This window comes from Stegodyphus dumicola, chromosome 10 (genome assembly GCF_044657685.1).
Source record: "Stegodyphus dumicola isolate Sdum_Otavi_A_Nest chromosome 10, ASM4465768v1".
Classification (NCBI taxonomy): Eukaryota; Metazoa; Arthropoda; class Arachnida; order Araneae; family Eresidae; genus Stegodyphus; species Stegodyphus dumicola.
The window spans coordinates 142,807,157-142,821,969 of record NC_140777.1 but is presented as its reverse complement, the minus strand read 5'-3'; the positions used below and the strand labels follow the sequence as shown (position 1 = coordinate 142,821,969).

At 34.4% G+C, this 14,813-nt stretch overlaps 1 protein-coding gene across 1 annotated transcript in view; it reads left to right on the top strand.

The window, feature by feature from the left end:
* Positions 1-14,813, top strand: part of LOC118199122 (cytochrome P450 2J6-like) — a 58,594-nt gene that overhangs the window by 34,982 nt on the left and 8,799 nt on the right. The window contains exon 4 of the mRNA XM_035370925.2: positions 7,340-7,641. Within this exon, the coding sequence (XP_035226816.2) occupies positions 7,340-7,641 (302 nt within the window). The remainder of the gene's footprint in view (positions 1-7,339; positions 7,642-14,813) is intronic.

Here is a 14,813-nt window from a genome sequence, read left to right as displayed (position 1 = left end):
AGATCTTATAATGTCTAAGAGCAACCTTGTTGGTACTTTTCTATTTTTCCACCGCAGGCGATAAAGTCCCCAAAACTTGTACACCCGATGCCAAACGGAATATCCTCGCTGGTAACCTTCTACGCCTCATTTTCAAAACAAGTCTCAGCCATTTCTTATCAGATTGATTGTTTCTTTCATAACTGGCATACAATTAAATAGAACTTTTACCAGAGAGTTCAATTTTATGCCCTAAGGCCATTCGCGGTAATTAAATTAATTAGGGTGCAATCACACCGCTCACCCGAAGGCGAAAATATAGAAAAGGGTTAAATTAATCGATTCTAATAAGAATGCACTAGCGAAGTAAACTTCTGAGTAAGCTATTCTTACGAATTTTGAAATAATTCTTGTATTTAAACTTGTTTTTCAGAAGATTTAAATCTTTTGAAAATTGAAATTAATGTAGATTAATTACTGAGAGAATTAGATTTTTCTAGCGTGAGAAGAGATCACTTGAGGTCACGTGATATGAACCGGTGAATCAAGATGTTGAACTATGAGAGCATAGTAAATTCTTAAATTAATGTCTTTTTACAAATTTATTGTCTTTTTACAAAATTTTAAACTATATTAAAATGCTTATGCCTTAAAAATAAAAATTCTTAGAACTAACATTTGTTAAAATTTTGTATGTGTATACTGTGTGTTGTCGCGAATAAAGTCTGCTTGGCGAGATTTGCGCCGGCGAAACGGAAAAGTACCATCTTGGTTATTAGAAGAGAGGGCAACTGTCCTCTCAAACCAAATTCTCGAGCATTCAAGTATTTTTCTTGAAAATAGCGAATTTAAAAACACGAAGAACAAAAAATCCCGATAATCAAAACTGGAGATTTTCTTGGAAATCTCAAGATTTGTTGCCGCGGAATCCTCGGGCATAAAACATAATTATTATAATTGCTATTTATTTAAAGATTACTGTTTTTAATGTTTATTATGTATCATTAGTTTGAATTACTATTTTATTGATAATATCCAAAACTTTTAAATAGAGGCCTAAAGTTTGGAGTCAATGTTATTAACCGCGAATAAACTATTTTTCTAAAAATTAAAGTCTTGGCGTGTGGAAGAAGCTGTAGGATAACGATAAATCCATTATCCTAAACCATGTCATTGAATACTTAATTAATACACATTAATCTCTTTTACTTTAATAATTTCACTTTCAGATTTAGAATAATAAACATAATAAAATGTTTCAAAAGTATAAATATTTTCAAGACTAGAAAATATGTTCTAACGATATGAGGAGTTAGTACATAATGATGAGTCTAACACAAAAATGCTATTCAATCTACACTCACTAGACGGTTTATATTTTCGGTGATAAGAAGGTTAAGTGAGAAATGGGCGAATGATTACCGTAAAATATATCGTAATTTAAACAACTATTACCCATAGTTCTCTTAAAATCTACACCTGAAGTTTTAATTAAAATATTAATGCATTTACGGAGGGTGTTTTAACAATTTTAGAATGATTTAAGTACAGAATTAAGAAAAAGCAAACGTTTTGGAATAAATATTTCTGGCAACAGCTTATTAATTGAAATGAGAAATATGGTCTGCTACATTTAAACTTATTCTTCTTGCAAAGTGTCGCATATAAATAAGCTATGAATTGAAAAATAGATTTTAGCACTTCCCGAAGAGAAATATTCCTACACCTAGTTCAAAACATTGCGAAATGTATGGTATTAAAATTCTCAGTGCAAAATGAGCAGCATTATTAATCAGAAAGGGAAATATCGTTAGTGATTACTTCAACATCGAAAGACGACGCCAAATGAATATTCGAAGATGTATGTACTGTTTCTAAAGTCAAATCGATGGTAATAAAAGAAAATCTGCCGATGCAGAAATCAATTGTAAAGTCTTTAAATATCTGGTCGTAATGAAAGTTTTCCTCCAGCTAAAGTTAGGAAAAAACATGAAAGCTGTTCATTTAGTGCGGGTAGTAATCACCACGCAAATGTATGATTTTCTGCCAACGTTTTGATAGTTTCTAAAGCCTGCGGCCCGGAAACTTGGTAGCTACGAGTCCAGGAACAGATCAACCTCATTTCGGGCGTCCTGAGCAGAATGAAAGATAGCACCAGCTAGATGTAGCTTCAGGAGTGAAAAAAAGTCAAATGTCCGAAGGAGGATGTTTGGGCTATAGGTGGGTGTGGCAAAAGATCCTTTTCGAATCCCTACAGAGTCCAGTCGGTGAATGCAGACACATGTGAACTTGTATTATCTTGATGGAATATTGCTTTTTTTCGCCGTAATTCAGTTCGATGTTTTACCTTGATAGCAGCGTCAACACGGACTGGTATCTCGCTGCACACCTTACTGTCGAAGATTTTACCTTTTTCCAGATACTCTTTGTGAATAATTCCACTACATTCCCACTAAATACAAAGTATGACTTTTTTGTTAGTCAAACTGCGCTTTCTGACGCTGTCGACGAGCTGACCGGGCGAAGACCTACACCCTTTACGGACTGTGTTGTTGAAGTGAATCCACTTTTCTTCACAGATGACGATTCCGTCCAGAATTGTGTCCTTGCAATGATATACGAGCAGATTAGGGCAGGCCCGAACAGTCTGTTCTTACCTGCGGGAGTCAACTCATGCGGCACTCAGCAATTGAACTTGTACGTCAAGTTTAAGTGATGCATGGTGTGACTAATGAACATGTCACTAACGTCTATGCAAACTTATCGTCTTCCAGAAGTTCGCGCAGACGGGCCTCATCAACATCAATGGGCCAGCCAGAGCGCTTTGCTTCTTGAATGTCCTAGTTCTTGTTTTTGAACTTTCGGAACGAAACCTTCACAGTGCCATATGATACAACATCAGTACCTAAAGTTGCACACATGATTTGGCGACATACTGTAGGTTTGTTTTGCAACAAAACTGGAAGTAAATGATGGTTCTAATGTGATAGTGTAATAGTTCCAATTTAGACACTTTGTACTTAATGATAACGATATTTAATTTAAAAATTTCATAATACAGTGTTCCAAAGCAAGTCTCCTTCTTTTAAATGCCAAAACTTGTTTGACAAAGTATGATTAAACACGCCAAAGCAAACTGTTTGCGTAGACCATATTTGCGACGGCGGGAAACTGTCGTTAAAACACGATATATCTGCAGCAACAATAAATAAAATAACAAACTAAAATTTACATTTTAAAAAATGTAATGTGCACTAGCTTTCTCCGAGATATGTGGCTCAGCGCAAAAGAATTTGCAGAATCTATGTGGAAACAATTTAGCAGGAGATAAAGGAAAATACATTGTACCCTTTAATAAAGCATGATTTTACCTAAATGACTGGGGGGGGGAAGGTTCTTCTTACATTGGGAATTAAAATTAAAATTAGAATTTAAGAATAGCGGGAAAAAATGTTAAAATTAACTCAGAGTTTATAGAATATCCACAGAAGAAATTACGTTTTTTTGTGCCAGTGACATTCAGACCTAAAACTTCATTAAGACGAACCAAGAGCTCATATTTCGAAAAGTACTATTATATTTCTTGAAAAATGGAAACTAATACAGGTGTTGCATTTATACCTTTTTAACATATTCCAGTGAAGTTCCCTGATGTTTCATTCTACGGGCTATTATGACTTTAATCTCCTGAAAAGAGCTCTTTTTAAGCGCAATCCCTCGATGACTGATAGACGCTGCAAAGTAGTGGAAGAGGAACTAAGATTGACACTGAGTAATCTCGAGAAATTTTACGAAAACCCCTCTTATCATGAAAATCACATGCAGAAGTTTGGTGCAGAAAAAAAAAAAAAAAAAAGCTATCAGATAGAACATTTAAAAAATACTCTTTATATTTTAAAGGACCTGAAATCGTTCCAAAAGTGTGTATATACCTTCTGAATTTCCGAAATAAAGGGCTTGACGTAACAGCCATCAACATTCCTGAGTAGTGAAAAAAAGTGTTTCTTAATTTAAAATTTCCTTTAAAATATTAAGAACTCTAGAATTTTTTCAGACTTGGATTTCTACGCAGAAAAATTATCCCCACACTCGTTTGATTGAAAATTCATAATTTCAGATTTCAGAAATATAGATTACCTTACTCACTGAATAATCACCGACAGCTCATTCATCAATTCTAAAATATATTGACGGGCGTTCTAATATATTGTGCTGCTGAAAAAGAAAGCGATTGCTGGAGTTTTTGGAAATAACTGTTTTAAGTATTCCTACGTTACTCAGATTTCGTTACTGAATCATACCAACATTTTTCCATGCTTGGTCAGAAATTGCTAAATATTGCTAGACTGGCAACGGCCACTAGGAGACAATACCTGAAATTCTTCTTATGCTATTTACAAATTTTCACCGAGTATATACTCAACTTGCCTCATTATGAATTAATTGAACACAAAGTACGAAAATTACGCAAAATTAATAAAAAACATGATTTACAAAAAAATTGTTGTAAACTCAGTGTCAATAATAAATAATAAAGAAAAACAACTACAAAATTACAACAACGGCATATCAATGCAAACTTCCATATTAACTTTTCATAAGTCAGGAGATAATTTTAAATGTATCTCTAAGCTCGCTCAACAATTTTTCATTAAATCTGAGAGCAATGTAGTTTAAAAAAAAAAAAAAAAAAAAAAAAAAAAAAGACAATTCTAATATCTCCCGTTCTACTCGGCCGATTGATAAAATTCAACTTGCTTTTTTCATATCTCGAAAGCGCGACTTAAGATATGTATTAGATTTATATATAGCTTTGCTCTAATATAGGAATTTTGACACAAATTCGGAATTTCTCTGAAATGACACCTTTTTCCCATATTTCGATTCTACGACTCAAATTATGCAAACTTGCCAAGTGTTGTAAAAATCGCACAAGTAGTTTTTCAAAATTTTACCTCCTCAATTTTAATTGAGTTTGGTACATATTTATTAATCTCTCTTTTTTATTAAACTTTTTTTATTCTTCCTTTCACATTTCGAAATTTAGGTTCATTCCAAATAAAATTCGCCCATTTTTTATGATTTATTTTTTAAATTTGTATTTTTAAATAATTTTTATAAATTTTTCGAAAAAAGATTTGAACTATAATCTATAAAATTTTTACAATCATTTTTAAGTAAATGTATTTAAGCATACATGCAAAAAATTAAAATGTTTTATTCAAAATTTCCAAAGATATACATAAATTTATATATTTGCACTTTTTGAAATTTGCCATAATTGTTGAAAGCGATAATAACATAAAATGTGGTTTAGGCACTTTGTTAAAATTATTTGAAAGGGGAACGATGGGACATTTTCCCGCTTATGCACAATGTAAAATGGTAGGAACGATGTGACCTTTTTCCCTGTCCTTCACAATGGAAGGGAAAGGAAAATGGGTTGCCATATATTAAGAAGTTCGCCAAGTGAATTATTCCTGGCACAAACTGAAAAAAAAGACGCCAAGATAATTTTGTGAATTTTTCCGTAAATTTCGCACCAAATTTGATCAAATTTAATATTTAGTCATAATTTGAATGGTAGAATCGAAATATGGAAACACATTGGTATGTTATTTCAAAAAAAGCCCCTTTTTGTGTCAAAATACCTATGTTAGAATAATACTATATATAAATTTAATATATATCCTAAGTCGCGCTTTCGAGACATGAAAAACGCAACTTGAATTTCGTCAATCGGCCCAGTAGAACGGGAGATATAAAGCTGTCCTTTTTTTTTTTTTTTTTTTTTTTTTTTTTTTTTTTTGCAGTGTACATGACATTCTGAGTACTAAGAGCCTCCGGCCCTAACAGCAGTAGCAGCTATTATATGGCTGGTCAAAAAGATTTTGGATGGTAGTGGTAAGTACTAAAGTCCACGAGGCTTCAGTTTCATGCCAGTACTACAGTACTACTGTTCACGAGGCTTCATTTCGAGGAGTTCACCTTTCACTATGGTTGACAAGTGTTAACGTGCGTCTTTCTTTAACTTTTGATTAGTTATCTAGTTATGTTCAGTTACAGAGCTGGAGAACGCGCCAATCAAAGTAGAAGTCGAACACTCTATGGTCTGAGGAAACATAGTACAGTGTGGACAAAATGCGGTCTTGCAATGTACTGTTGAGAGGTGGGACGCTGGAAGCACAGAAGATGGCACGTTTGAGGAATTAAAAATTCAATAATTTAACAGTGGATAGTCCAAGTACCAAATAGTGACAGCTGGGCCAGTATTGCAATAAAGAAGGCAAGCTTCTAATATTCCTTCTCCTTATTGCCTCCAGTCAGAGGTGTGGTGGTGTATTTAATTATGGCAAAGCACACTAGGGCTATCTGCCTAAGAGGAGGGATGCCTTCGTGGAGGACTTTCTAAGGGAAACTGGCTCGTATACACGTTACACATGGGGAAAACCACGAAAACGCCCATGCAGCCAACCCGTTCGCGGGATTCGAACCTCGGACCGAACTACCAGTGTTCAGCGACTTTACCGCTCGGCCGCTGGTGGGCGAACCTCCAGTCAGAGATACGGATATCATGATTCTGCTGTAAGAAAAGGCGAGATTCTTCAGAAAAGGCCATCACATCATGATGAGTCCATGCGCATTATTGAACGTACCATTATAGACGCTGATCTTTTTGATGCAGTCCCAAGGGAATTGAAGGAATCATCGTTTTCCTGGATATCCGGTACATTCTGAACATAGTGCTCCCTTACATCTAGACACTTTATGCACAGTTTTTCTATGAGGACCCGCAATATGTCCGCAGGACTCCCTCCGAGGCTCCACCTCGGCACGGTGAACGAACGGAAAAGTTTCCCAGAGAGAAAGTGGCGAACGGACCAACTACCAATCTGCGGGAAGTTTCCAATAGGGAGATAGAGCTGATCTTGTAGTACATTTAACATAAGGCACATAAAATCGTTTTCAGTAGTCCGGAAGCTGCTTTGGTTTGGCGAGGAACTGTAAGTGTCCTCTCGTCGGAGCAAGTCGGCGTAGGGCGATTGAACTTATATTGCTGTTGGTATGAGTTTTTCTTCTTACATGAGGCAAAACACGACCATCGAAACAGAAAACAATCAGAAAACAAGATTATGAAATGCAAAATTGGCATTTCAGCCTGCCTTTTTATACTGGTTCGAAGTATTATTACTCTTATGTGCAATGTGCGAAGCCACGATATACTAACAGCTCAACATTTTCTACCTTTCATGATAATTTCATATTTTTTTTCGCTTCCTTCATGATGTAGTAATTTTAGTAGCCAGCAGTGTATTTTAAATATGCCAAATCACATAATAATTTTCTATATTTCAACTAGGAAGAAATCAATGAATTGGTGAATCTGATGCAACAAGAGGATGGAAAGCCCTTGGATGTCTCTGAGTTTTTTTCATCTACTTTTGCTAACAACATAATGACTCTGCTGTTCGGAAACCGACTACCTCTTGGCCACCCAGCTACGCTTGCAATGAGTCAATATGTGGATTCGGTAGTAAGATCGTTTCCTTCAGTATCAGTTACCGCCGTTTTCCCTTGGTTGGTCAAACTACTTGGGAAAATCGGAAACTTCAATGATTCCATATCTCTGAAAAAACTATCCGAATTTAACGAATTAATTAAGTGAGTATTTACTTTTCTTGGAAGTAGACTTAATTGATTATTTATAATCTTTCAATAAATACCTTTTCTAAAACCAAATGTAATAATGTAATAGCAGAACTCTCTTGGTGCAGTTAGGCGGGGTTTTTTTAACGAAAGAAAACGAACGGTGACATATAACTGAAAAAAAAAATTATTTATTGCATACGTATTAACTACATTTAAATTACGTAATAAGGCCAAAAATCAGTCAATAAACGTAATTGCAAGAGGATTTTTTTTCTTCTGTTCTAGGAGAATCTTCGAGGTAATCAGTAAGCAATTCAATAGATTCAGTAAGCACTAATAGCCTTTAACGGCTTTGCATCAAAATACATTTCATTCATGAAGATGGTGCAGATTAAAAAAAGGTAAAAGATCTCAACATTTTTCTATAAAAATTGCGTTGGGACTTGGAATACAGAAAAAAAAAAAAAAAAAAAAAAAAAAAGTACATATTGATGCGACGGCGTTGCTTTTTAAAATTTAAGGTTTGAATGGGACTTGAATCCAGTAGAGCACGTGTGGGACATGCTTGGCCCACGAGTTGCAGCCCGTCAACCTCCTCCTACATGTCTACAGGAACTTCGGAGAGCATTGCTTTTTAGTGGTGTAATATCCCCCAAGATCAGATCGATAATTTGATACTCAGCATGCCTAGGCGTTGTACGGACTGTATTACATCGTCTGGGAGACATACAATGTATTAACAATCATACCAACCATGTAATATGAGTTTCTTGTAAATAGGTTTTTTTTTTTTTTTTTTTTTTTTTTTTTTTTTTGTAATTTGCTCCAGGGAGAAAAAATCGCAAATTTTTTTAATAATATCAAACATATAGCATCTTTTTTTGCTCTTTACCTTTTGTTTAATAAATAAGCTTTACAAATAAGTCAAATTTGTTTTGCTTCTAACTCTTCCTTTACCTGATTTTGCATTATCCTTAATTTATGGACATAAGTGTAAATCGAATGGAATGTGGGAAATTCTTGGGAGACTCCAGGCAAAGTGTCAAAAAGGCTAGCCGTCAAAAAGGTTCTACCGCCGCGATTTGCCCTCCAAGAAAGTATAAATATGCCATGCCTGGAAATCATCGAGAACCTCGTATATACACATATGGTGTACATCTCGTCTCACATCTAGAGGTGATCATTTTCTCTTTTGAAAACCGTAGTTTGCTTAGTTTACAAACTTTTCTTGTCGCGTATTATATAGATATTTTTGTCTTCTACCTTGTTGTTTTAGAAATTTACTTTTGAATAAAGGACTTCTGCAGCCTTTAGATTATTTTCTTGATTAGCACAGTTTAGCTGTTTGAAGTCTTACATCTCGAAGATGATATGGTATGCTTTGTACCGATTTGAAAAATGCTATGTTGTAACTTATGATCTTTTTTCTTATTCTTATTATTTACATTTAACAACATCGATAAGTGAAATTTTGCTTACCTTTCTTAATAAATATCCACAGGAACGCTTGGAATTCCTTTTCATTTTTATCACACAGAAGCTTTATTTACATCTATGTACAAGAATTGTATGCTTACATTAGAACATTCATCATGTTTTTTTGGTTGCCACTACATCTATCTCAAAAATCCTCAATGCGGTAAGAAAAATATAACAAGCTAAAAGTAAAAAACGCTACGCCCTCTCGTGGCCAGCTACATAAACTGTAACATCCTCCCCCTCGATGAACTCTTGGTTCATCAAAGGATTGGATTCTGAAGTTATCTTAAACACTAAATGTTTTTAATGTTCTACAAGTTTAAATGTTCATAGATGCAGTGTTCGCAATTTAAGTTCATTGTATTCAGTTTAAAGAGTTCAAGTCATTTCTAATGGGTACAATAACTGCACAGGACGACGAAGATGAGTTCCATTAGCTAAACGGACAGTGCAAGCTCTTGTTTTCCCATCTCGTCCTGGATGACACTCCTGTACAACTCCCATCTTCCATAATAATCTTGGTAATTTTTCTTCATGTACTAGAACTACAGAGCCTTTCAAAATATCTGTTACGGCATTACCTCTCTGAATTTGTTTTACGTTTCTAATTTCAAGTAAGTATTCTTTTTTCCATCTTTTCCAAAACTCTTCTAATAACCTTAGCCGGTATTTATATCGCCTTGTTAAATTTTCTTTAGTTGAATCAGGTTCAAGAATTTTGCCAGATGGTAAGGATGTCAGTCTTCGTCCAACTAGAAAATGAGCTGGCGTCAGCGGTTCTGGTTCTCCAACTTCACTATAAACATACGTCAGTGGACGCGAATTCAATATCACCTCAATTTCAATTAAAACTGTTTCCAGCTCTTCAAATTTACGTGAAGCCTTCATGAGTATTTTCTTCAAACATGACTTGATAGATCTAACAAGCTTTTCCCAGAAACCGCCCCACCAATCCGCCTTCTCCACATTGAATTTCCACTCAATACCTTTATTACCAAAATAATTTTTAACTTCCGTGTCCTTGATGGTGTTCCATAGTTTTTGTAAATCCTTGTCTACTCTTTTGAAGGTTTTTGCATTGTCTGAATATATTATTCGACATACTCCTTTTCTTGAAATAAATCTTCTAAAGGACAGAAGAAAATTGTTTGCTGTTTGGCTAGACACAAGTTCCAGATGCACTGCTCTGGTTACAGCGCATGTATACAGAGCAATATAAGCTTTCCCAGTTTCATCCTTTGTACTCATAGGACCAGCAAAATCAAGTCCTACAACTTCGAAGGGATTTGCCTCTGTTATTCTTTCGATTGGTAAAGGAGCGATATCCTGACATAGTGGCTTAGCTTTAAATCTGTAGCAAATCACACACTTGTTAATATTACTCTTTACACGCTGTCGACCCTTAAGTATCCAAAATTTTTCCCTAATTTGAGTTAAAGTTTCAGCTACACCAGCGTGTGCTTGCATTTCGGGACAATCTTTAATGATATGATCTGTGAAATGAGACTTCTCAGGTAGTATTGCTGGGTATGTTTGATTATAGCTTAACCCAGCATTTTGAAGCCTTCCTCCTACTCTGAGTATTCCATTTGAGTCTACAAATGGATTTAATGTAAATATTTTCGAACTATGTATGCTTTGTTTCATCTTTAATTTCCTTATTTCTTCTCTAAAATTTTCTTCCTGAGTTTTCTTGATCCAGAAATTCTCTGCTTCATTCATCTCTTCAGCCTTAACAGGTCCAATGCTTCTTAGTTTTGGGTTTCTCAAATTATTGATAAATCTGAAAACATAAGATGTTATTCTATATACCTTTTTTATGTCACTAAAGTTCTCGATAGGAATGATATTTTCAACAATACAGTTTGCTGTTAAAATTTCTTGCTTCTTTCCTTTTCGTTTCTCAGAATTTGTTATTTTATCATCTTCCTTAAAATTTCTCGAAGATCTGGGCCAAACGCTGTTATCTTTGACAAGCCAAGGTGGGCCATACCACCACAGTTCATTTTTTGAAAGGGTTTCTACCTTTTGTCCTCTCGTCAATAAGTCCGAAGGATTCTCATGGCTGGGACAATAATTCCACCAATCTGGATCAGTTTTCTCTTGGATTTCTAGACACCTATTTCGTACAAATTGTTTCCATTTTGTCGGATCAGCCTTGACCCAATGTAATACAATTTCTGAATCTGTCCACATATAAATCTTCATTTCTATGTTTTTCAACGAATGTCGGATGTATGTGATGAGTTGAGCTCCTATGACTGCTCCTAAAAGCTCCAGTCGAGGTAACGTAACCCTTTTTATGGGAGCAACTCTTGCTTTAGACATAACAAATGATGTTTTCGTTAACTCATTTTCATTGTATCTCAAATATACAACGGCACCATATCCCTTTTGGCTACTATCTGTCAAACAGTGCAATTGAATATTCCACAGATTTCCTTTTGATAGATTGTTGAAATAATGTCTTGGAATTTCAACATTTTTTAATTTAGGAATTTCATTATACCAGGTTTTAAATTGATTCTGCAATTCTTGATCAAGTGGTGCATCCCATTGGTAACCTCTTTGCCAACATTCTTGCATCATCATTTTAGCTGCTACAACAAAGGGAGATATGAAACCGATAGGATCGTATAGTTCGCCCGCAACTTGAAGAATCTTCCGCTTTATTATTTCCTCAGCCGGATCCTTGAGTAATTCATCTTTGATTCAAAATTTCAGTTTATCTGCTTCATGATTCCAAATATATCCTAACAAAGTGCTATTCATTCCGTCTCCATTAAACTTCGTATTTTCAGCTGCATTCCAAATCGCATGTAATTGGGCGTTATTGCTCCTCCACTTTCTCACATTGAAACTAGCAAGCATCATAATTCTTTTCACATCTTCATAAATTTCTGCAGCTTCTTCTTCATCATCTGTACCATGAATCAAATCATCTACGTAAAAATTTTCTTCTAGAAGCTGACAGATCTTCGAATATTGTGCTTTCAACTTTCTTGCGTGATGCTTTATAGTTGCAGCTAGTAAAAAGGGGCTACAGGTTGCTCCGAATATTGCACGCGTCATTCTTAAAATCGTCGGTTGCTCCTTTTCCTTTGAAGTCCAAAGAAATCTTACTGCATTTCTGTTCTCAGGCTTCAAAAGAATGTGTAAAAAAGCAACTTCGATATCTGCAGCAAATGCTATTTTGTGTTGACGAAATTTAATTAGCAAATCTAATAATTCAGGGTTTAAATTTGGTCCTGAATGTAAACAATCATTTAAAGATAGACTGTCATGAGTATGCGAGGAAGCATCAAATACGACCCTTAATTTCGTAGAATCGTGATCTTCTCTGATTACGGTGTGGCAAATAATAGATGTTTTCTTCAGAATTCTTCGGAGCTTTTCTACGCAGAAAAATTATCCCCACACTCGTTTGATTGAAAATTCATAATTTCAGATTTCAGAAATATAGATTACCTTACTCACTGAATAATCACCGACAGCTCATTCATCAATTCTAAAATATATTGACGGGCGTTCTAATATATTGTGCTGCTGAAAAAGAAAGCGATTGCTGGAGTTTTTGGAAATAACTGTTTTAAGTATTCCTACGTTACTCAGATTTCGTTACTGAATCATACCAACATTTTTCCATGCTTGGTCAGAAATTGCTAAATATTGCTAGACTGGCAACGGCCACTAGGAGACAATACCTGAAATTCTTCTTATGCTATTTACAAATTTTCACCGAGTATATACTCAACTTGCCTCATTATGAATTAATTGAACACAAAGTACGAAAATTACGCAAAATTAATAAAAAACATGATTTACAAAAAAATTGTTGTAAACTCAGTGTCAATAATAAATAATAAAGAAAAACAACTACAAAATTACAACAACGGCATATCAATGCAAACTTCCATATTAACTTTTCATAAGTCAGGAGATAATTTTAAATGTATCTCTAAGCTCGCTCAACAATTTTTCATTAAATCTGAGAGCAATGTAGTTTAAAAAAAAAAAAAAAAAAAAAAAAAAAAAAAAAAAAAGCTCAGAATTAAGCAGCTAGGTTGAAGAGTTCGACTGGTAGACAGATGGAATATGTGCTCGAAGAAGCGTTTATATAGCCCGGCATGACCTGGTAGATTTATTAGCAATAGGTTATGTATACAAAGAATTAGCGGAACTATTGAAGAGGTTGTTCCAAAATTATCGGCAAGATTCGAGGGATAGTTTCAAGATTTGCAATGATGCGCAGTATACTCTGATTACTAAAATAGTCTCGCATATATTGTATTAGTGAGGTCCGTAATGAGCGATGCTGATTATTCAAATACTACTGAAATTTAAATCATATTCTTTTTTTAGGGAATTCTTGTATACTGGGCATCATTAAAAGTAGTTATTCCAAAGTTTGGGGGAAAATGTTTAATAGTTTCTTAGGATCCAAAGATTTGAATGATCTCAGTGTGTTGGACCTCATGTTAATTGTGTGGAAAAACAAAATTACTTTTAAAACAAAAGCCTAAAATAGTTCATAGCTTACTTTTAAATAAACGTTCTTTCTCGAATAACACTTGCTCTGCAGTGCGCATTAACGTGTACCATTTAATTAATCCTTTCTAAAAGACTGCTCATGAGTTTAAAAAAAAATCTTTTGAATAATTATTTTTAATTTTCTCGAATAATACTTTTTATGTAATTACAGACCAATGAGTATGATTCCGACTCAGTTTACTTCTACTACTATTTTTGCTAGAGGTTTTACTGTTTGTGTTTGTAACTAATTCGCGATTTTATTAATGTAAAAGTATTAATAAATTAACACATCACACTTGCCTCAAATTTTGTTTAGCAGACTCCGAAAACTTTGTACAAGGTAAATATGTTGTGCAAGCTAGTATTCACCATCCTGCTGGCTTCGCTAATATGATCGCCCCAGCACAAAAATCCAAACTTTGGGGAATTGTGGAAGAATGATGATCTTAAATTAATTATTTTCATATTTCTATTTTTGGCATGTTAACATAAAATCACTTAATCGTGCAAAGATGTTTACTTTGTGTAAACAATAGCGTCTTTATTATTTATTATTATTTAACCATTTTATTTTGCTGAAAAATAAAATACTAGGTTCCATAACAACTACTGACCATTCTTCTAGTCTGGAATGCATTATTTAACTGTTTTTATTGGAAAGAGAAGGAATGATTTTGAGTTCCTGTTATTCGTAGGTTTTCCAAATATGCTAAAAACAGGATCTCTTCCGATTGGTCGTTAAGGCATTGACGTATACATTGTTACTTAAGCTCCATTTCCTAATTTTAAAATACAACAACTAACAATTAATAGAACTGTCGCTTTTCTATCTCGAAACATAGAATAACATTCTTGTGCCCATCTCTGCATTGAATACAATCCACCGTCTTTACAGGATTAATTACTCTTTCAAGCATTTCCAAGCATGTATTGTTCCCCTTATTGCTAATCATTTCAGTACACCAGTGTTTGAACTCCTGAGAAAAATCTTCGAACAAATGACTTCAAAAGATACAGCTTCGCACATGTATCTTTCAGGTTTCTTCGTAAAGAAAAGGATGCACGTTATACGGCGAATATACCTAAAAATTATTAATAAATGTAGTTTAAGGTATTTTCAAATTACAGGCTCGCGTTATACGCCGGAATATACGGTAATAATATAATTTATA